The sequence below is a fragment of the Eleutherodactylus coqui genome, chromosome 3, assembly GCF_035609145.1.
Source record: "Eleutherodactylus coqui strain aEleCoq1 chromosome 3, aEleCoq1.hap1, whole genome shotgun sequence".
NCBI classification, from domain to species: domain Eukaryota; kingdom Metazoa; phylum Chordata; class Amphibia; order Anura; family Eleutherodactylidae; genus Eleutherodactylus; species Eleutherodactylus coqui.
The window spans coordinates 282,371,864-282,394,745 of NC_089839.1; the positions used below are offsets into that span (position 1 = coordinate 282,371,864).

Below are 22,882 nucleotides of genomic sequence, written 5' to 3' on the forward strand. Positions count from 1 at the left end.
GGCGCGCACTGCATGGCTGTTGATTGACTGGCATACTCTATTTCATCACAACTGTGGATAAAGGTTAAATATTGTAGGAGTATTTGGGCAATCTGGCTTAAAGGGTTTTTCCAGGGATGATGATATTGCTGACCTGTCCTCAGGATACATCATCAATAATTGATCAGCCAGGGTCGGCCACCAACTGATGAGCCTGCTGACAGCACTGCAAATACACAGGTGTCGGAGCGAAAGCAGATGCTCCGATCCTTGTGTAGTGGCTGGTGCTTGTAACTGCAGCTACGGCTCCCATTTGATTTCAGTCTGTAATTGCAAGTGCATCTCTAACGCCGGCCACTACACAGGGGACAGAGCATTTGCTTCCGCTCCGACACCTGTGCATTTGTGGCACTGTCAGTGGAAGCACAATCAGCTGATCAGTGAGGGTCTTTGTATAAAAAGACACTAAGTCTCAATAGCAGATCCATCAGTGAGGCTGGACTGACAGCTTGGTTTTCATCGCTCCTCTCCTGCCCTTTAAGGGCCTTTTTACATGGGATGATTGTCGGGCATAGGAGTGCCCGACAATTGTCCCAGCGATAATTGCTCCTGCGCTTTTACACAGGAGAGATGATTGTTCAGCAACTTTGTTATGGTCCTTAATTAGCAGGTAAGAAGAGTGCAGGAGAGGAAAGAGCAGAGGGGGAACTCAGCCAGCAGTCCGGCCTCACTGATGGATCTCCTATTGAGACTTATCTGTATGTAGACACTGCAGTAGATTTAGAAGACAATGGTGAAAATTAATTAAGGCCGGGTTCAAATCTGCACTGGAACTTCCATCCAGCATGAAACATCGGTAGAAATAGGGCTGCTGAGCGGAAACCAAACTGACCCCTTTATAGTCAATGGAGTCCATTCGGCGCTGTTCAGTTCTAAGACGGAGTCTTTCGGCCAGAGGATTCCCCTTTTCCGTTCCCCGAACGGAGCAGGAATCCAGAATTCCAACGCAAATGATCATCAGCCCAAAAAGTCTATTTACCTGCGGCTCCATTCACCACGTCACACGCTGAAATCCCGGTCATGTGAAAATGTCCCCCAAAGGTGTCCATAGCCTTTTAGAAAGTGCCGGCCAGAAGAGACTTTGTGTTCTTTACTATTTTCTTTCTAGTAGTACTTTTTTAGGCTCCGCTCGCACCGCCATCGCGGTTTTCTTCTGAACTATGCTATGACATTCATTTTTTCTAACTGATCCTAACTAATCCTGATGGATTCCACCGACTTGTAATGGGTCCGTCAGGTCTATTCAGTCCATCGTTTAGTAAAGCATTCTCTATTAGAGCGGCCCGATTGATTTCATGTGACAGTGAGCGGTAAAAGTCACAATGTTGTTGGGTGATTGATGCGCTCTACCACATGTGGAGCCGTTCTGCCGGGCGCATTATAGGCAAAGCACATTTTAGTTTTCATTGTCCGGAGACCTTCAACTGTCAAATGAGAATTTTTGTGTGGCTGATCCCTCCAGTGGTTATTTTATGAAATTGCAATCAGGCTGGAAGAATTAGAAGCGGAGGGCCATTAAAACCTATCAACTGCCTGCAGTTGCACAAAGGAAAAAGTAATAGTTTCGAGTCTCGCCCACAACTTTCGAAAATAATTTTGAAATGACTAATAAAATGGTCTGTTGTAAATATGTGTGTGAGTTGCAAATGGTGCAGAAATTGCTTCAAAGCTGGTAAAAATAGGGCACTTTTTACCAGTGGCTGTGGAAAAATAATTAGTGTGGTTTTTTTTTTGGTTTTTTTTCACAAAATCATTATGAATCGGGACTCCAGATTCCGACGTCTATTAAAATCAATAGTAGTAAAAATTGGGTTCTCTAATTTGGCCTCCAAAATGTTCCTTGAACAGCAGAGGTGGTGGCCCAGTGGTTAGCACTGCTACCTTGCAGTGGTGGGGTCCTAGGTTTAAATCCTCATCAAGGTCCGATTCGAACCTAGAACTCCATAACAACAAGGCAGCTGTGCCAAGCCAACGTACCCGTCCTGTCTGCTCACAGCACTGAGTCAATATATTGGCAATATTTTGCTAAAAATCTGATAAGCTTATCAGGGGTCAATATACATAAGTCCAGAGGTAAACTTGCCCTGGACCGCCACAGGTCAGCTGTGTGCCAGAAGCACACAGCTCAGAGCACTCTATACTGACCCGGAATGGTATTGTAGGCTGCATTGTCATTCAAATGGGCACTTTCCCTGCAGTACTATTTTGGGCCACTGCAGAGTGTACAGAGCTGTTGTCAGCTATTTGGGACTCCAATGAACAGGTAATCAGTGGGGATCCAGGGTGGTGGAAACCTTCTGATCTACTATTAATGACCTGTCCTGTGGAGCTCCCTTTTAACATAGACTTTTAGATCACCAGATACATGCCATGCCATTGAGATGTGTGTATGCAGCAAACTCGGGAGTTGAGTCCACTTCATACTAGGTCGCTATCAACTGTTTTGGACAGTTGACAACTGCTGTGATTGGAGCTAACTATTTAGATCATGCAATCAAAACTGACTATGCATTGCAACAGCCAGACAGACAGAAGCCCCCTCCCTTTCCCAGCTTGACTATTGTGGTGTGCCGATAGGTTAACATGGCAGCACAGAGCCTGGTGAAGGTTCCTAGGGCTGCCGTGCATGGATGTCTATCAAGTCTTGTCCGTGACAGGATTTGAAGCACAACACTGAAAATTACTATCTATAGCCATACTGAAGCATTACAGTACAAGCGATCACAAGTTCAAATCCCCTACAGTGAATTTAAAAAAAATGTAGTAAGTTTAAATAATCCTTTTTTGTTTTTACTTTTTTAAGGATTTTAAGTTTACCATTTTTTCCATAAAAAATCCAAACTATTAAAAAATATGTATTTGGTATCACTGTGTTTTGTAAAAGTTTGAACTATTTAAATATCATATTATTTATCCATTAGGGCTGTGTCAGATGACCGTAGATCGGCCGGGTATTCACGCCGGCTGATATTCGGCGTCTGTCTGCAGGGGGAGGAGGCTAGAAGAGCCGGGAGCAGTGCTCTGAGCTCCCGCCCCCTCTCTGCCTCCTCTCCGCCCCTCTGCACTATTTTCAATGAGGGAAGGCTGGACGGGGGGGGGGGGAGCTAATTCCCAGAAATTAGCCCCGCCCCGTCTTCTCTCATTGCAAGAAGTGCAGAGGGGCGGAAAAGGGTTGGAGAGTAGGCAGAGAGGGGGGCGGGAGCTCAGAGCACTGCTCCCGGATCTTCCAGCCTCCTCCCCCTGCAGACAGAGACACCGTATATCGGCATGAATACCCGGCCGATATACGGTCGTCTGAAACAGCCCTTACTGTGAGCACCATAAAAAATGTACAGATTTCCAGAATTGCTGTTTTTGGGGGGGGGTTTTATTACCCCAGCTCAGCAAAAGTTTATAAAAAGGGATCAAAAAGATGTATTGTACCCCAACATAGTACTAATAAAAACTACAGCTTGCCCCCCAAAATTGAGCCCTTATGCTGCCCCATCAATTAAAAATAAAGTCATGGGTCTTAGAATATGGCAATTTTTGTTTCAAAAAAGTTTATTTACTTTTAAAAAGTAGTAAAAACATAAAAAGTAAAAAGTGGTAAAACATAAATTTGCTGTAACTTATACAGAGTGAAATCTACCCCGCTTTTTCAGTACATTACATGGCACCAGTAAAAAAATGCAACTCACAAAAAACAAGCCCTCCTATAGCTATGTCAACCGTAAAATAAAAAAGCTGATTGCTCTTGAAAGCCGAGATGAAACTGTAAAAAATTTTTAAAAATCTCTGGACTTGAAGAGGTTGAACTTCCACTAGTTTGTTAAAATTAACTAAAACCACATCATGCATCCAAACTGTGCCGGATTATCAGTTTATGGGTGATTTCAGCCACACTGCTCTCTATAGACTATGACTGGTATTGCAGCTCATCTGCTTTCACAGTGAATGAGACTGAGCTGCAATACCAAACTTGACCCATGGACAATAGGGGTGCTATTTCTGACCCATAGGAGACTTTTTAACCCAGAATCGCTCCACTAGAAATAACTTTTTGTATCTTATGTATTCATTTATTGTATGAATTGGAAACTGTTCATTCTAGTGGTTGGATGAAATTCTTGGTAACTAAGGACCTTCACAGAACCTCTGCCCACGGAATTAGTGGTTTATGAGTACTAGGATCGACAATTTTAATCTTGCATCCTTTTGATTTTAGAACATCCAGATTGAGTCGTTTTCCATTTGAAATGCTACTAGGGTCGTCCTTGTAACGCTTAATCTCTGGACTCTCCACCTCCCATTCCACGACTCTGTTGTGCAGAGTACGCTCATGCTTCTTCCACACCTCCTTCATGGCTTTGAGTTCTTGAATTGCAAAGATGTCCTTCTTCATAAGAGGTTGAAGGATACCACTTGCAAAACGATAAAATTTCCGGTTACTATTTAAGATCTGCGCCATCCAGGCTTCATCCTTCACAAATATCTGAACGTTGCAGGCCTCGTTTTCGGCCAACCCAGGAACCACGGGTATGTTGAGTTGGACTTGCTTCTTCAAACCATTCAATGCAGCCTTCGATTTATTGTCCCAATCACATCTTGCCAAAATTTTGCGGAAAATGCCAAATCCTGGAATATATTGGCTTACATCATCTAAACTTTTGAGGATCGTTCGCAAGTCATCTGCATTTGTATACCGTGTAATCTCCTTTACCTTCTTTAGAACATTCCTACCAAGTCGAACTCCATCTTCAGTTATTTCTCGCCCTAAAAAAGTCACCACAGGCTTGCACTTGTACTCAATTTGGCTTATTGTAAAGCTATTGTCCGTCAGATGGCGCGCTAGGTTTTCTGTGAATTTGACGCACTCCTCCATGGTCTCTGCAGATATCAGGATGTCATCGATGTAGTAGGTCATACGTTTCTTCATGTTCTGAGGCAACTGCTCGAGTACCTTCTCCAGAGCCTCACTAAGTCTATTGTTTTTATTTTGGAACTTCCCAGGCAACCTGTTCCAGACATATTGCCTGCCTAAGAAGGTAAAGGCAGTTTTGTACTTGGTGTAGGTGTCTAGAGGAATTTGCCATTCTGCATAGAAAAGCCTAAAAACAGAATAATACTTGCCCAGGGTTATATCTTCGATGGCCTTAGATCTGTTCTCATTCGGGTGGCAAGCCTCCTTAGCTGAACATTCATTCAGATCCCAAAAATGAAATATAATTTTGACCTTTCCGTTGGCTTTGCTAGTAAGTGAAATGCGGGCATTACAGACACTATTGCATGGTTCAATTAAGTTTCTCCTCTGCCAACTAGCGATAACTCTTCTTGCGTCGCTTATTAGACTCTTTTTTAAATATGTCTGATGAAACCAACTGGGATCTATGTCTCCCATTATTAACACAGGAGGTACGCAAGTCACAAAACTTTTGGCCATGTTGGCCTGCATCAAGCCTAGATCACGAAGTTGCTTCCATCCAATTACGTTTTTTTGGAAAGTTGGTACAAATATGATTTCCCCAGTGGTTGCATGACCATTAATGGAAATGGTTTCTTCGATGAGTCTTCCGTTAGCTTTTTCCTCTCCATTTTCCATAGCAATTTCTATCTCCCTTCCAAGGAGTGTTCCCTCTCGACACTCGGTCAGGATGGTGTAGAAGGAATGAGGATCTGCTGTCACGGTTATCTCCATTTCACGTCCATTCATGTCTATTTTCACAGTCATAGTCTGATTCTTTGGGTACTGCGGATATGTAGGATGGTGGTTCGATGCATAATTCCCATTTATTACGCGTTCGGGATGGCTCGTTGCTCCAGGCATTCTGAGAAGAGAGAGACTCGTTAGAGCGCATAGGGCCACAAAAAGTCATTGTGTATTATTGAGTGTAGGTTCATTCTGGACCCTGTATAATTTAAAGCGGTGTTCCCATTGTAGACTTCTATGGCATAAAAGTCTGATAGGAGCAATTCCCACCTCTGGGATCCGCACGTATCTCCTGTTCTGGCCAACACTCTTGGCCACCCTTAATGCGTTGACTGGGGTGGTTGGGAAATTGGAGATAGAGTGCTATGCGGTTTACATACCTCGCATTGAAATCATTGGGAGTTATGCCAACAGCATAGCACAGTGAAATACGTTGTTTCCGTAACAGTTTGCATAAATGCTATTGTCTTCTATGGGAGTTACAGAAATGGTGTGGTTTAGCAGAATTCTACGGTTTCCTTTAACCTGACCACCTCCTATTCAGCAGTATGGCTGGGATGAAGAAACTGCTTGTAAGTAACTATTAAAAGGGTTGTCCATGATTAGTATTAGTAAATAAAATTCAAAGAAGTCCATGATTATGTAAAATTAAAAAAAAAAAAAGGGGGGTCAGCGTCTTTCCTAAAATGGCACCACCCTTTATTAACCCCTTCAGTGGCACACCTGGAAAATCTCCTAAAAATCGGTGTTGAAATGTGCTGAAAACTACCTAAACCTGCCACTGAAGGGGTTAAAGGATGTGTGATATTGCATCTCATCTAGAGATGAGCGAGCGTACTCGGTTCGGGTGTTTTTAAACTAGAGCACCGCTTTTTCCAAGTAACTCAGTACTCTGACGAAAAGATTCGGGGGGCGGCGTGATGGAGCCGGGGGTAGCAGTGGGGTACAGGGGGGAGCTCTTCCACTCCCCTCTGAAACGGGGGGTCCCCGGCGCCCCCCCCCCCCCCCCCCCCGAATCTTTTCGTCCGAGTAGTCAGTTACTCGGAAAAAGCGGTGCAAAAACACCTGAACCGAATACGTTCGCTCATTTCTAATCTCATCCCATTCACTAGAATGGTCATCTTCACCTTTTTTTTTGTCAGTTAGGTGATACAGCCACCGATTTACGCATATCACATGTCAATAAGGGTGGTTTCACATCTGCGGCGTTGATTCAGTCTTCCTGCTTCTTTCAGGGAGCAGGAAAGGGGATACCCTTGTGGCCAAATCAAGTCTGTCTTATGACTGAACCGAATATCCCTAAATGGACCCCAGTGACTGCAATCGGTCTGTTCAGTTTCCGCTCAGAAGCCCGGCATTTTACTGCATGCTGTGCTTTTTCTTTTGGTATTTTGTGCCAGAATCTCTGACTGGAGGATCAAACACCAATGTGAACCCACCCCGACGTCATTTTAAAGAATAGCTTAATGGGGTACTCCCATCCTAACCATTTATGACATATCCTCGGGATAAGTCAACAATAATTGATCGCCAGTGGTGGACTGCTCTGGTCATAGTGGACAGTGCTGGAGGCAGATGGTGCTGTCTGTATTGCAGTGGCCTGGTTTGGTACGACAGGCGCAGCTTCCATTGAATTCGGCATTAACAGCGGTTTCTGCTTCCAGTGTTGTATTCACTGACTGAAGGCTGGGTGATCAGCAGGAATCTCGAGCAGCGGACCCTTGCCAATTGCTATTGATGACCTACCATCGCAATAAGCCTCCATCACACGGGCGACACGGTATCAGCGCGAGAAAATTGTCCATGTGACATCGCTGCGTCTTCTTGTGGCAATACCGCAATTTTGTAGCATCACATGCAAGGATTTTTTGGGGAGGGGGCTTTAAATATAAGCCCTACCCTGAAAATGAGCTGTAGCTGAAGAGAAAAAGAAGTGTGTATATATAGCCTCTCCTGCACTGTCTGGGGCGCTGCCGCAGTTTCTTCCCCGGGTCCCAGCACTGCTTCTCTTCATCAGCTGGCCAGGGATTAAAAAATCCCTGGCTCCTGGAAGTGCTGGTTGTGAATGGCTGACTCTTAGCCAATCACAGCCAGTGCTCAATGAATGGCTGTGGTTGATTCAATGACAGCCATTCATCGAGCACTGGCTGTGATTGTCTAAGTGTCAGCCAATCACAGCCAGCGCTTCCAGGAGGCAGTGATTTTTTTCAAACGCCGGCCAGAAGATGAAGAAGAGAAGCAGTGCGGCGACCCGGGAGAAGCTGCGGTGGAGAGTGATTCTAAGGTGTGTTTTTTATTATTATTTTTGTTTTCTTCTGCAGTTAGGGCTTAGATTATGCTTTGACAGTAGGATTTCCTACTGTCAAAGTTGCATCACACCACACGAAAATCGAGTTTTCATGCGATGAAACAGAGAGGAAGGCTCCATTGGGAAACATGGGCTACAAAACCTTGCGCGTCGTTGGCATATCGCCGGACCTGCAAGATTAATGTGTCGTGTTGTTGCATGCTACAAAACATCGCATGTGTGAAGGAACCCATAGGAAAGCATGGGCGTCACATACATGCGATTTGTAGCATTGTAGCCAGAGATGAGCGAGCACCCAAATGCTCGGGTCCATGTTATTAGAGTCTAGCTTTTCGTAAAATTCGAGAGAGAGCTCTACTCGAGTAACGAACCCCATTGACTACAATGGGAGACTCGAGCATTTTTGTATGTGGGACTCCGGGTGCCGAGCTTTTTTTTTTTTTTCTTGGTTCGTTTCTCTCTCTGTCTCTCTCTCTGTTTGTGTGTGTGTCTCTCTCTCTGTCTGTCTGTCTGGCTGGCTGGCTCTCTCTCAAAACAGGCACGTCACAGCGGGGAGGAGCCAAAGCTGGGGCGGGGTCGAATGCGATTTGATGCTCGTTCGAGTAACGAGTACCATCGAGTATGCTAATACTCGAACGAGCATCAAGCTCGCCATTCGCTCAACTCTAATTGTAGCCTAAGGTCTCTTTCACATGGGAGACAAAGTCGTGCAATTTTGTGGCGTTGCTACAATGCTACAAATCGCATGTATGTGAAGCCCATGCTTTCCTACAGGTTCCTTCACACATGCGATTTTTTTATTTATTTATTTATTTTTTTGGAGCATGCAACAACTCAACACATAAACGTCACGGGTCAGATGATATGCCCCCAACACGCGAGGTTTTGTAGCCCGTGTTTTCCTATGGAGCCTTGCTCTCTGTTGCATCGCAAATGTGATTTTTGTGCAGTGCGATGCAACTTTGACAGTGGGAAATACTACTGTCAAAGCCAAATCTAAACCCTAGCTGCAGAAAAAAAATAAAAAAAAACACATACATCACCTTAGAAGTGCTCTCCGCCGCAGCTTCTCGCTGGGTCCTGGCACTGCTTCTCTTTTTCATCTTCTGTCCAGAAATTGAAAAATCCCCGCCTCCTGGAAGTGCTGGCTGTGATTGGCTGACACTTGGCTAATTACAACCAGTGCTCGATGAATGGCTGTGGTTGGCTAAGAGTTCATCTCTGAACAACAGCCTGTTTACTGTGAATGGAGGCTGGCGGTCAGAGCAATCTCCAGCTCACTCCTATGTGAAAGGTCCCTAAGGGGCAGATGTACCAATGCTGTTTAATGGACTGGGCACACTCAGACAGTCTTAAAATGCTCCAGTTCTATTACTTGGGCTCTGCTGGATGATAAATCTGGCGCATTTTTAGATTGTCTAGTCTAAAGGCCCATTTAGACACGATTCTCGCTTGAAATTCGCTCAAAGCCATCTTTTGAGCGATAACCGTTGCGTCTAAATGCACGAACATCATGCAGTTTCTGTGCACGATTCGTTTCTCGCTAAATTCTAGTTTTCTTGAATTGCGCGAGGAACTCTTATCAGCAGTGCAGGCTGTAATCGCAGTCAGCAGCGCTGATAAGATTCTTTCAGCTTGTGTTCGGCTCGTAGTTTACAGCGGGACGTGAGCTGTAAGCGAGAACAATGCAGCTGTTTGCTTATGCAGAACATTGTTCTCCGAGCGAGAGTGGCGGTGTCCCGCTCCACCTGTATGGCTTTTTAGCAGCTAATTAGCTACTATAGACTAATCAAAGATGATCACTCAAAACTGTCACACTGTCAGCGTAAATGGGGTCTAAGTTTATCCAATCTATTAGCTGACTTAGATTTTGCGCTAAATTTACTGCTCACATGCATTTTCTCTTTGGAAAAAAACTTTATCGTCAGAGCATGCTGCGATTATATGCAAAATAATCGCTGTAAAAGCGAGAAAAACTGCCACTATGAAAAACCTAATGTGTGGGGGGCATTTCATAGTTTCTGTTGAAGCCGCAGGTGCTCAATAGAACACTGAAAGCAGGGGGATTTTTGGCCAGAAAAAAAAAAAAAAAACCTAAAAAAAATTTTAACGTTCTTGCAAAAACAGACTGTGAAAGCCGCCTTATGATCTCGTCTTTTCTCTTCTCCTGCCTTCCCAGAAGTGTCCCCTTCTCCCTCTCTGACCCCTCACCCCTCTTATCTTCCTCGCCATGTGATATATTGCCTATATCCGACCTCCTACATAGACTCTGGACAGCCGCTATGTGAGATATGTGATATTGAACACCTGCGGCTCTGACCAGGCTGGTAAAATCCATCCAGTATGCATCTGTTCTGAGCTGGGACCTGTAGTGCCTGGGACTACTGCAAGTGTATCTGTAGTTGTGTATGACTGAGTATACGATGCATAGATTGCTGGAAGACTGTGTGTGTAATTATTTATATATATATATATATATATAATTTGCGTGTGTGTGTGTGTGTGTGTGTGTGTGTGTATGTATGTATATATATATATATATATATATATATATAACAGTGTACGTTTGGGGGTCACACGAGCGTAATTTCACCACATTTCACGTGTGCGATGTATGTGTGGGTAATACGCAGTGAATGGAGTCCATGAAAGTACATTGATTTCCATTGATGCATTCACACCTACGAATATTCCTTTGTGTATAATAAATGTTCTTTTTTTTTTTTTTGCCACATGACAGAGCCCTATTGTTCCCTATGGCTGTGTAATCAACGCTGTACATACAGTTACATTACGTGTGTGCAGCGTTTAATGCGCGCCGTTGCGAAGTGGGAAATGTTAAAAAAAAAAAAAAGGAACCAGAAAAACTGCATGCAATGCACAGTGAATAACGCCTGTAAATTTCGATCGGTTCGTTCACATGTGCGGATTTTTTCCTGCGCATTTTGAACACACAACAAAAAAAAATACAGCATGTTCTATTCTTATGCATATTTGCACACCAAGTCCCATAGAAGTCAATGGGGATGCACAAATCAGCGCATCAATAAGCAAGAAGAGTGGAATTTGTTAGCCATTTCAATGGCTGGCAGCAGTGCGTATTTTTTGAGCGCGCAAAAAGTGCAGCGTTCATTATGCAGAAATGTGGCGCTCATGCGCACGCAAAAATGGATTTGTTTGTATGAAGCCGGATTAAAGTTGGATGATTCCAGCAATGTTCTAATAGCAACATAAGGCGCTCTACTATACTAGATACAAAGTTTATTTGCTTGCCTTAAAGGGAATTAGCAGACGACCCCTTAAGAAAGTGCATCTAAGATGCTTTTTATGAACCGCAGCGCTTACACAATGTAATGGAGTGTGCCTTTCAGGAAGTCCGCTGAGATAAACTTGCAGCCGCCCCCGGACCCAAAACTTTTTTTAAAAGTTTTTTCCTTTAAATAAAGTTTTCTCTATGTATGTCAGATGTCACCGATATTGGAAGTGAATCTACATGAGGTCACAACCGACTAATTCGGTTATTTATTTGAATAAAGTTTTTTTTTTGTTGTTGTTAGCTCTGACAGGGTTAAAAATTTAAACTAGTCTAAAAACATCCAATCATGGGCCATGGAGTACCAAAGCAAAACTGCTCCCTAGAAAGGACACTGAACTGTTGAGATGCATTTGGAAGCAGTCTATTGTTCTCTGTTATCAGCTGATATACTTTGTTCTTCAGTGGAATGGCTGACATATGCCCATTCGCACCACATTTTTGCAAACGGGGTTGTTGCGTACTTGCGCATGCAACTGTGGTTTTTACTGTACGCTTTTGCACGTGCAAACCGTACACATTCGCTGGTGGGGACACAACCGTACTCAGCCATTTAAATGGCCAATTCGTTTCATGACTTTAAAATGTTTCCGGCGCAGGAAAATAGAACATGCTGCTTATTTTTTTGCACAACGGAATTGCGCACGCAAAATTTGTGCATGTGAACGAACCCAATGAAATCCATGGCATCTATATTCTGCGTATTGCACGCGCCGACAGAGAAATGGAACGTTTATTGCTGTCGTTTTAGAATCGGACGGGGCGAGCAAAATGGCTCTGATACGAGGAGGATGCAGTAAAACAATTTATATATAAACAGACTCGGATTTGATTAATCTGATAGGCTTACAGCAGTCACATGACCAAACACCATGGAAGAGATCAAAGGCGGTCAGCAAAAGCTGGGGAAAACGCAAATCGGTGATCCCAGCTCTGGAGCGCACTTGGTAATTGGAGCCGTACAACATGTTGGGCAGTGATCCGCTGAGACGCTCGCTAATGCCAGGAAGACTCCTTTAACCATTTCCATGCTGTAAAAGGATCGATCAGATGGGACCGTTTACAGATCTGAAAAAAGTGCATTACAATGCAAGTAAAGTTTTTTTGTTTTTTTGTTTTTTTTTTATAAAACGCCATTCGCACAGTCTGGAATGATCTGCGCAGATTTTCCTGTCCACAGCAATGCCGTATAGGTTGCAGATACGTTGCAGCATACATGGCCGGTGTGGATTCTGCAACGGGTTTGCGCCATATGTCAATATAGTCTAAGAGGACTTGCTGACAACTCGGTGCCAAAAAGGCCGCACCCCTTATATATGACATATTTGTTGGACCACTTACTTGGACGTTCTGGTTCCGGATTTCAGTCCAGACTTGTTCAATACCACTCAATGCACTCGTCCTGCAGACAAAAGCTCTATCCAGCTGTGCTCACTTGTGAAAACAAAAGTACAAGTAGAGGAAGTCCCCTACCACACCCCATTAGGCAACATTTACCACCCCCTTTGGGGAGGGCGGCGCTCACATCAAGGCCAGAGATGGGAGAGGACAAAGAGATGGAAAGTTTATTGCTGTAGTTTCAGAATCAGTGACTAGAAGTTAAAGGTCCGTTTACACCAATGGATACATTGTTTGTCAGAGTTCGCTCCGGCAGCCTGTTTATACAGACAGATACATTGTTGGCTCATTCAAATGAGAAATCATTCAATCATTCACTGTATAAGTGCATGAGAAGGACTGAATGATTTGTGAACGAACCAATGACTATTTTTATGCATGCTTAAAATGAGCAAAATATGATTTATTGTTCATTTTCATTCTTTTGAATGATTTTTTTTTTTTGTAATGAGCGTTCCGTGTAAAAGGGCCCTAATTAGAGATGAGCGAGTATACTCGCTAAGGCACATTACTCGATCGAGTAGTGCCTTAACCGAGTATCTCCCCACTCGTCTCTAAAGATTTGGGAGCCGGCGGGGGAGAGCGGGGAGGAACGGAGGGGAGATCTCTCTCTCCCTCTCCCCCCCCCCCCCCCCCCGCTCCCCGCCGCAACTCACCTGTCAGCCGCACCGGCCCCGAATCTTTAGAGATGAGCGGGGAGATACTCGGCTAAGGCACTACTCGCTCATCTCTAGCCCTAATACATATGGGACTTGTATGTACATTCAGTGTGTTATATACAGTGTATGTAACGCACCGTGGTCACAATAGTTAAAACTTCAGAGTTAGTCTGGTTTCCTCTTTTTATAGACTTTGCACTGATAAGATGTCGATGTTCTTGTCCGGAAACCGTTTTGTCATGGAAAAGTCTGAAGAAGATTGTAGCAGAGGGAGAAGGAAGAGCAGAATACGGGGAAAATGACTAAACTGCGTTTACACGGACTGATTATTGTTCAGAAAACAAGACAAACTGAACAATAATCGTTAGTGTAAACACAAGCCAGCGGCGAACAAGAATCATGCCGTTCTCGTTCATCCAGTTTCAGCCGACATAAAATTCAGTGCCGACTGGTGCACTGCTATCGTTGTGCCGTTTAAACCCTGATCGTTCACATAGGAATTTGAAACACTGAACGATTAGAGTTGGCGGAAGTAGCTCAAGTGGGGGGTGACAACTCTTGCCTGGTCACGATGGTGGCTAGTCAGCCTATGAGGATAGCTCGAGCTGTAGGTGGGTTTGTAAAGGGCTTTTTGGCTAATGGAATTAGTGTTGATTTTTTTTGTGACGCCAGTGCCTTAATAGAATATATTCCCTTGGTGGACTAATGAGACCAGTCAGATAGTGGTACAGTAAACCTGAAGGCACACAGTTTACTTAGACTGGTTGAACCAGTGCAATGCACACATTCGTGTTACAGCCATTGGTAAAGTTCGCTACATCTTCCCCCATCACATCGGAAGGCAACCATTAATTCTTTAACACTCATTTAGGATGAGATGAGGTTGCAAAGTTGAGTAGGACACCTGCTGGACTCTGGGGTTATTCTACTGGTTGAGACTAGCACTGTAAGGAATGGGTTAGCTTGGTGTGCAGAGCACCTTTTGGGGAGCTGTGGGGTATGGTGCAGGCTCTGAGGGGAAACTAACTCCTGACTGTGCAGGCAGGGGGTAAGTATAGAGGGTGCAGTTGTACACGATCCCAGGAGCCTTAGGGGGCCCATAAAGTCTTCTTCCCCATATTGCAAACCAATACTAAGCTTAATAGTTGAGAGCCCAGTTCCAGGTTTTGCACTAGGGGCCCAGTTCCAGATTTTGTACTGGTTGCTAAAGCACTGTTGCTAGGCAGATCTTATTTAACCCTATTGACAGGGAAAATAGGGGTTTGCCCCCTATATCCCCATAAGGGCTCATAGTGAGGTCCCTAGGACCTATTAAGGGGGTTGTCCCGCGGCAGCAAGTGGGTCTATACACTTCTGTATGGCCATATTAATGCACTTTGTAATATACATTGTGCATTAATTATGAGCCATACAGAAGTTATAAAAAGTTTTATACTTACCTGCTCCGTTGCTAGCGTCCTCGTCTCCATGGTGCCGACTAATTTTCGCCCTCCGATGGCCAAATTAGCCGCGCTTGCGCAGTCCGGGTCTTCTCCTGTCTTCTATGGAGCTGCTCGTGCAGAATGCAGGCTCCGTGTAGCTCCGCACCGTCACGTGCCGATTCCAGCCAATCAGGAGGCTGGAATCGGCAATGGACCGCACAGAAGAGCTGCGGTCCACGGAGACAGAGGATCCCGGCGGCCATCTTCAGCGGTAAGTATTGAAGTCACCGGAGCGCGGGGATTAAGGTAAGCGCTCCGGTAAGCTTTCTTTACCTCCCTGCATCGGGGTTGTCTCGCGCCGACCGGGGGGGTTGAAAAAAAAAAAAACCCGTTTCGGCGCGGGACAACCCCTTTAACCCTTTCCAATCCAATTTTGTATCCTGGTTTTCCTAGGGGGTTTACTCTTTTCTGTCGTTATACAACAGCGCTATATGCTGGCTAAAGCCAGTACTGCATGAGGTGACACATTGGATAGACTCTGACAGCAGAGAGGCTGGCAATATACAGTAAGGGAACCCCAACAGATGTCTTCCAACATCGGAGCTGTACAGCCTTAACCCCTTGAGTGGCACACCCGGAAATTTTCCGGGACGAGCTCCACTGCTCATAGCAACATAGCCCGGAAGATTTCCGGGCTATGTATCACTATGGGAGCTGCAGAGCACAATGCCACAAGCTGTGGTAGTGTGCTCTGCCTGCACAGACCCACAGAGAACAAAGCAGGACTTTGAAAAACCAGCAGAAGATATTGCCGACACTGCTTTGTTTACAGGTTGCCATAGAGACCATCGGCTTGTCAGAAGCAAGCCAATGGTCTCTGTGACAGGGAGAGCTTGGTGCTTGGCTGTTAGAGGACAGCTAGGTACCAGCTCTTATAGCAGAGATCAGAGAAAACCTCCGATCTCTGCTGTGTTAACCCTTTACATGCTGCAGTCTATGTGACTGCAGCATGTAAAGGGCTGTCACCATCGGACCCCCGGAATGTGATCAGGGGGTCCTGATGGATCCCTGTGGAAGTCCCCTAAAGGGGCAAAAGAAAAAAAATTTAAAAAAAAAAAAAAAAAGTAAAAAAATTATTTAAAAAAATTAAAAAAACACTTGTCTCCCTTTACTTTGTAAAAAATCAAAAATACAATCACACGTGGTATCCGTGTGCGTCGTAATGACCCAGAGAAGGAAGTTAATACATTATTTAACCCCTTAATGACATGGCCCCTTTTTTTCTTTTTTCCCCATTTCTTTTTTTCCTCCCCCCTGTTTAAAAAAATCACAACTTGTCCCACAAAAAACAAGCCCTCACATGGCCATGTCAATGGAAAAATGAAAAAGTTATGGCTCTTGAGACGCAACTGCAAAACTAGTTGAAATTCAATGATTAGACCATTTTAAAAAACCTGCCCTGGTGGGCACGACAGGGTGGTAGGAAACCTGCCACTCAAGGGGTTAAATCATAATGTCTTTAGAAGTCAGTGGATTTGAAAGGGTTAACCTTAAGACTGCCCTGTAAGACCCTCTGGGTCACTACAACTGCACACTTCCCAACGAGAATTGCGCAGTCTAAAAAGGCTGCCCGAGTGCGGATAAAAACGAAAATAGGGAGATTCTTGGTTCGTGTAAAAGGGGTGTTAGACTGGCTTTTTATACAGTCCATTTAGAGCAGCTGCGAGCTGGCATATACTTCAGCTATAATTTACACCAGATTCTGGCATAAGTTGTAGTAAATCCTATGGACCTGAGTCCGCACCACCTTCTCTCTTTTTTTTTTTTTTTGGAAACATTTTGTAACTTTGGTAGGGGTAGATAAAGTAATGTTTGTGATGAGTACATTTTAATATTCATAGAAAGTAAAGCTCCACCCCCACCCCGCTATACACACGCATGCTCCGGTCACTAGTGTGAATATGTAGAGGGGAGTAGCCACGGCTAAACACCTTCTGGTGGCTGCTGATCTCGCCTTAATGCAAAAGAATCGGTCGCTGGAATTCAGCATGTCTGATCCTTGTTTCTACCTACATTATTTGTGCGTGCAGTCTGGAGGCCTCCGTACACATAAGATAGTTAGTCGGTCTCGCTGAAAATAGGCGAGTTTAACTGACTTTTTTGTGTGTATACGGGGCTCCTAAAAGGGTTTTTTGTGACTAAACTATTGATGACCTCCTAAGGGATAGGTCATGAGATTGGCGGGAGTCCACAGCTCAGGATCCCTGCTTTTCCATACCAGGCACAGCGCTGTATGGCATACAGTGGTTGTGCCTGGCACTGCAGCTCTGTCCCACTCACTTGAAAGGGGCTGATGTGCTCTCAGGCTATTTGACCAATGAATTGAATATCCCAAGCCGGAGAAGAGGCTGCAGTACTGGTATCCCCTGCCTGTTCACTCAGCTGATTGGCAGGGATCCTGAGCAGCAGACCTCCAATGATCAACCAGTGATGACCTATCCTGAGGATAGGTCCTCAGGAGTTTAGCCCTGGATAACGTCATTAAGTCCAAGTGACCTTTTAATTGTGCTCCCTTTAATTTTCCTTTTATCTTGCCAAGTAAATTGGAAAGCGTTCCTGAAAATGGTTTATTATTTTATTTTATTTTTTTTTGTAGTCATTGTTTTTTGTTTTTTTTTAATTTCTTTTCTCTGATGACATCATGAGACAAGACCCAAATATCCAGTTACTGTAACAGGTTTCCATGTTTTTACATTAATGAACCATGAATATATAAACGACTGGTGGGGTCCGACAATGGGACTACCACGGATCGGCAGGACTGTGCAGTATCAGTAATAGTGTGGCTCATTCATTGAGGACGCATATGGATAGCGCTGTGTCAGGTACAGCACCCCGGCTCTAGTAATTGCCACAGCCCTTCTTGAAGATTATTATAGGGCTACCGGGGTCTGGACCCCACTAGTCAGATATAGATAGCCCATCTTCTGGCTTTTTTTCAGAGTTTTGACCCTCACTGATCAGAATGCTGTGCATGCCTACAGGGAAGTTGGGAGAAATCTAAAGAATATGGCCACATGTCATCAGAAAATGACAGATTTTTTTTCTTAACTGGTTTCTACGAGCAAAAATTTTTTTTAGAATTTTTGGTGATTTTTTTAAAATTTATTTATTTATTTTTAAATGCTAAAATCCTGAAGTTTTCCTAATTAAAGACTAATAACAGTCTCATACTGGCTGTTCTGTAGAGATCACTTCTCAGCAGTCATTTCATTGTCATCACAGACAGGATTACAGTGAAAAGTGACACAGGAACAACTATTCACATTAGGTGATAGTTACAGCTGACCTCCTCCCCAACCCTGCACAAGTCACAGAGCGTGCCCACAGCACACTCTCATAAAAGCCAATGAGTTCTCCCCTGTCTTTTATTAGTTTATATACTTAGAGGGGCAACATATTCGCATATATTGTCCTCACTCACATTCGCTCCCTTTCCCTATCGGTGCTCACAATCTAAATTCCAAATGAACCTATTAGTTTCCTCCCACCCTCCAAAATTATACGGAGTACCAAGAACAAGCATACAAACTCAATGCAGGTGTTGGCCTTGGCCAAATTTGAATCCAGGATCCTGCAGGCAGCATTACTAGTTAGCTGCCACAAACTAAGGCCGCCTGCACTCGGCCGGGTCAGATTCTGCCTGCGGGATCCCACAGTGGAATCCGACCCTTTGCCCGGCCAGCGACCACAGCGTAACTGTCTGCCATCTTCATATCTGCGCTACTAATGTGCCAGCCGTTGCACATGCGCAGTACAGCTGGCGCGGATCTCGCAACCTTTCCGCAGTGATTGCAGAAGGGTCGCGGGTCGGACGGCTTCCATTAACTTCCATGGAAGCCACACAGAATCGCAGCATGCTGCAATTTCTCCTCCACGAGCGGAAAATCGCAATCTATTTCAGCACATGGGCAGGAAATCGCGTTTTGCCTATGCATGCTATGGGCGGCATTTGCTGCAGAATCCGGAGGCAGACGCCCACTACTGATTCCGCAATGCAAATCCGCTTGTGTGCAGGCGGCCTAAGACACCCAGATGGCCGGATTCGCATGGGCATTTTTGTGCGCATGAGCCTGTGTTTTATTGTGTTTTTTGCATATTTGCTTATGCAAAAAACATGCGCGCATGCACCCACTGATTTCAATGGGCAATTAAGTTAGTTTAATATGTGTTGTTTGTGCACAATATGCATAAAAGTGAAATGTGGTGTATTTTTTTTTTTTTTTCGTGTGTGAACGAAACGCAGGAGCAAAATACGCTATTGTAAATGAACCTATTGAAATCAATGGGTTCTATTCACTGCACGCTGCACATGCCAATTTTTTGTGCACAATGCGCTGCGCAAATGCGTTCCTGTGAATAAGCCCTACAAGTGGTAAGCTGCAGAGCCACAGGTTGCAGATCACTTCAGACAGTGCTGCGCATTATAGGATTAGATACACCAGTTTAGCAACAAAGTATTATTGTAACCCGTTGGTCACCTCATAATAATCACTTTTTTAGTTGCTTCACGCTCTACAAATTGCTTGTGAGTATAAGCTGGCATGGAAACGGGAAAGCTGATGGAACGGAAAATAATGAGCAGCGTTATCTGGGTAATGAGGTTCGGAATGTGCGGCACGTTCCTCTTACAAATGTACTTCTATTGTGGCTTTTACAAAGTTTGCAAAGAATCGATAAGCTCCGGCAGCGAGAGACAGAGACGCCCGACAAGTACCGCTTACAATTGATTTGGAGTTGGTATGGATTGTGAGCGGGTTACCCAAAATACACCATCGAAGTCATAAACGTCAGTATGATGAGTTTATATCCTGTGATGTAACCCAAGTAGCCAATGGCGTAGTGTAGGCGCCCAAAATCTAAAGAGTACTGTACTAATTTCTCCTGCTTCCCTTTTTGGAAGCTGAGGCTTATGGTGCTCTCTGATTATGCCCCGGTAACATAGAGGGGGCAAGCGGTTTATGAATTATGCACAAAAGCTTCCATGTTAGGATGTCATTGATGGGCTTGAGTATCATTAGGTGGAATTTGGCTGTACGCACGTGAAAGCTGACGGCTGTCCATGGATGCGCATGTTGGCCTATGTTGATCGATTAATTATGGGGGATAAGTAGTTGCCAGACACTTCTGATATGGCTTATCTTATCTGTCTCAGGATAGAATGGGTTAAGCCCCATTTACACAGAACGACTGTCAGGCAAACTGTGCCCAACACTCGTCCCCAATTGTACACGCGGGAACGGCTCTTGGGCATCGTTCGCCCCACAGTTGTCCTGTGTAAATGGGGCTTTAAAGGGGTTTCAAGTTGTAAACTATTGATGGCTTATCCACAGAATAGATAGTAAGGCCCAATGTCCATGAGCAGATTTGAATTGCGGAATCCATGTGTCACACCCGCACACATGATCTGCGGTTCAGACCGCCCATAGGGAAACATGGGCGTCCGAAGCTGAATTAAAGCATGCGGATTTGATTTACGGACAGCATGCACTATTGCGGTTCCCACATGGACAGCTTCCATTGAAGTCAAATGACATCGCAGACGGGCCGCAGGTTCCCAGGGATAAGCATGAGATTAAGAAAAAAAATCTGTACGAGCGAGCTGTGCGGAACATCCACAGCACAGATAACTTGAAAAAAAGGAATCCACGTGGACGCCACCCTCACACATAGGTAAGCAGGGTCTCCCGCCACGGTTATGGGATGGATTCTGTGCGGGATCTGACCTGCTTGTGGACATGAGACCTAAATCAGTAGAGGTCTGCCTCCCAAGTTCCCTGCTATTCACCTGGCCGATGCACTTGTACACTGAGCTGATTTCTGCCGGAAGCAGACAGCTCCGTTCCCATTGCAGTGGCCAGGCTTGATATTGCAGACATAGTTCCCATTGAGGTGAATAGGAGCTTTACGTGTAATACCAAGCTGAGCCACTGCAGTGGGAACGGAGCTGTGTGCTTCCTGCAGAAATCAGCTGCGTGCATAAAACTAACCAATATAGTGAACAGCTGATCAGTGAGGGTGCAGGGTGGCAGACCCCCGCCGATCTATTATTGATGGCCTAACCTGAGGATAGGTTATCAATAGTTTACTACTCGAAAACCCTTTTAATAAGTAATCGATTCAACCCTTGTTTCTTCTGGATGTCGCACGTTGGATTGTTGAACTATCTTATTGGAAATGGCTTAGTCAGCTGATTAATGTGTAATGCGTTTGGCCACCTTCGCTGGTTATCCTTGCCCAACCACACGACCATTGGCTGCACTATTTACTGACCAAATCATGTGACCATTGGCCACTACAAGTGGGTATGGTTTGGCTGCATGCCCCCAGCTAGACTGTGTCTTCAGCTAAAGAGCCTATCCCACCAAAAACACTTATAACCTGTCCAGAAGATAGATGATAAATCTATGATCGCTGAGGTCTGACCGCTGCGACCCCCACGAATCACGAGAACACCACACTGCTCCATTGACTTCTGTAGGACTCTGAGATAACCAATCACATCACTTCAGCAGCACTCATCTTTGCTTATAATGTTTTTTATGATTTTATTGGGAATTTTAATAAAACTAGGCATTTATATTTTTCACTATTTTGGCATATGCTTGACCATGTTGTCCCCTTTGATTCTCTTTTTATACAATTTTTTTTTGTTGTCTTTTTAGTACCTTTTTGCTTGTTTTTCTCTCTTCTGTGCCAACTTTGAAGTTTCTACCTAAGTTATGGTGGCTTTAAATGGGACAACAATTGTCCGAATAGTCGCTAGATAGAGCAAATATAAGCAATAGTGTAAACTCCGCCATCAACTGTGTGATGAGCGTGAATTCATTCGCTAGTCGCTTCGTTTCAACTCGACTAAAAAAAGTCGCTGGTTGATTACCGTCTGGCATAAACAGGTGATGGTTGTCGTTCAATGACTAGCCAACAACTTTGCAGGCAGCTGTGCACTTGTTCGGTGTGCCTCTCCCACCCAATGCTGCTCGGCTCCGGCATTTTTTGAACATTTTGCCATTCCACTTAACGCTCATTGGTTCCCGAAAAGACATAAATACACGTGAGCGATCCTCAGCTGAACAGTCCCTGCTGGTCTACGAAAGAACACTCGCTGCTACAGTCTTTGGCCGGTTTTGGTCTTTGAAGATACATTCGCTGCTGTGGTTTCTCGCTGGTTTGGCTTTCAATGAAACACTCGGTGCTGCAGGCTCTCGCAACAGAGTGTTCACTCAAAGACCACTTGGACGTGTCTATGTGCATTCAGTGGACTCGGCAACCAATGAAGCAGGCGTTGGGCAGGGGGTCGGAATTTCAAATACACACCAGCCAAAGAACTTCAGGCCCTCTAACTAGTCAGCAAACAGTAATGTGACCCATGTAAATGTTCCCAACAATCACTCTGTGCAAAAGTACACAAATAACCGTCATTCAGACGCTTTAGTGACTATTTCGAGTAACTAATATGACAGTTGTCCCATGTAAAGCCACCCTTATCTGGGATGTGAAATCTGTCAAGGTTTCAGATAGGGACTGTAGTAAAAAGAGATCAATAAAGTGTCCCCCAGCTGTCCAGTATCAATCAGCTGACGTTCAGGACACTAGAAAAGCTGAGTGGACATCCTTTCCCCTTGCTAGATAGATATTAGAAGGGTAGATAGATACCAGAGTGATAGATAAAGATATGAGATTGATAGAAATGCATTGTGATGTGGAGGTTGTAGTCTGTCAGTCATTTTGTATAGTTTGTTGAAAGGGTATTATTGTATCTTGACGCCACCAGGAGTTGCTGGTGGAGTCTAGATTGACAGGGGGTGACGCCCCCTCAACGTGATTGGCTGCAGTGCTTCAGTAACGGGAAAAATTTTCGAGGGGATTCTGAGAGACGCCATCGATGAGTACCTCAAGGAGATTAAGGGAATAACTCCTCACCAGCATGGATTCATGAAGGGTCGCTCATGTCAGACAAATCTGATCAGTTTCTACGATGAAGTAAGCTCTAAG

General features: G+C 44.6%; 2 protein-coding genes across 4 annotated transcripts in view; one reads left to right on the plus strand and one right to left on the minus strand.

Annotated features, from left to right (window-relative positions):
- LRP8 (LDL receptor related protein 8) overlaps positions 1 to 22,882 on the plus strand; it is a 234,577-nt gene that overhangs the window by 158,926 nt on the left and 52,769 nt on the right. The window lies entirely within an intron of this gene.
- On the minus strand, positions 3,557 to 12,825 carry LOC136621811 (uncharacterized). The gene is made up of 2 exons (XM_066597577.1): positions 12,691 to 12,825; positions 3,557 to 5,846 (listed from the first exon to the last, which is right to left on the minus strand). Exon 2 carries the CDS (start codon positions 5,843 to 5,845, stop codon positions 4,166 to 4,168), a length of 1,680 nt encoding a protein of 559 aa, XP_066453674.1. The 5' UTR covers position 5,846; positions 12,691 to 12,825; the 3' UTR covers positions 3,557 to 4,165.

Coding starts and splice junctions, on each gene's coding strand:
- LOC136621811 (XM_066597577.1), bottom strand. CDS start 5,845: ATGCCTGGAGCAACGAGCCATCCCGAACGCGTAATAAATGGGAATTAT.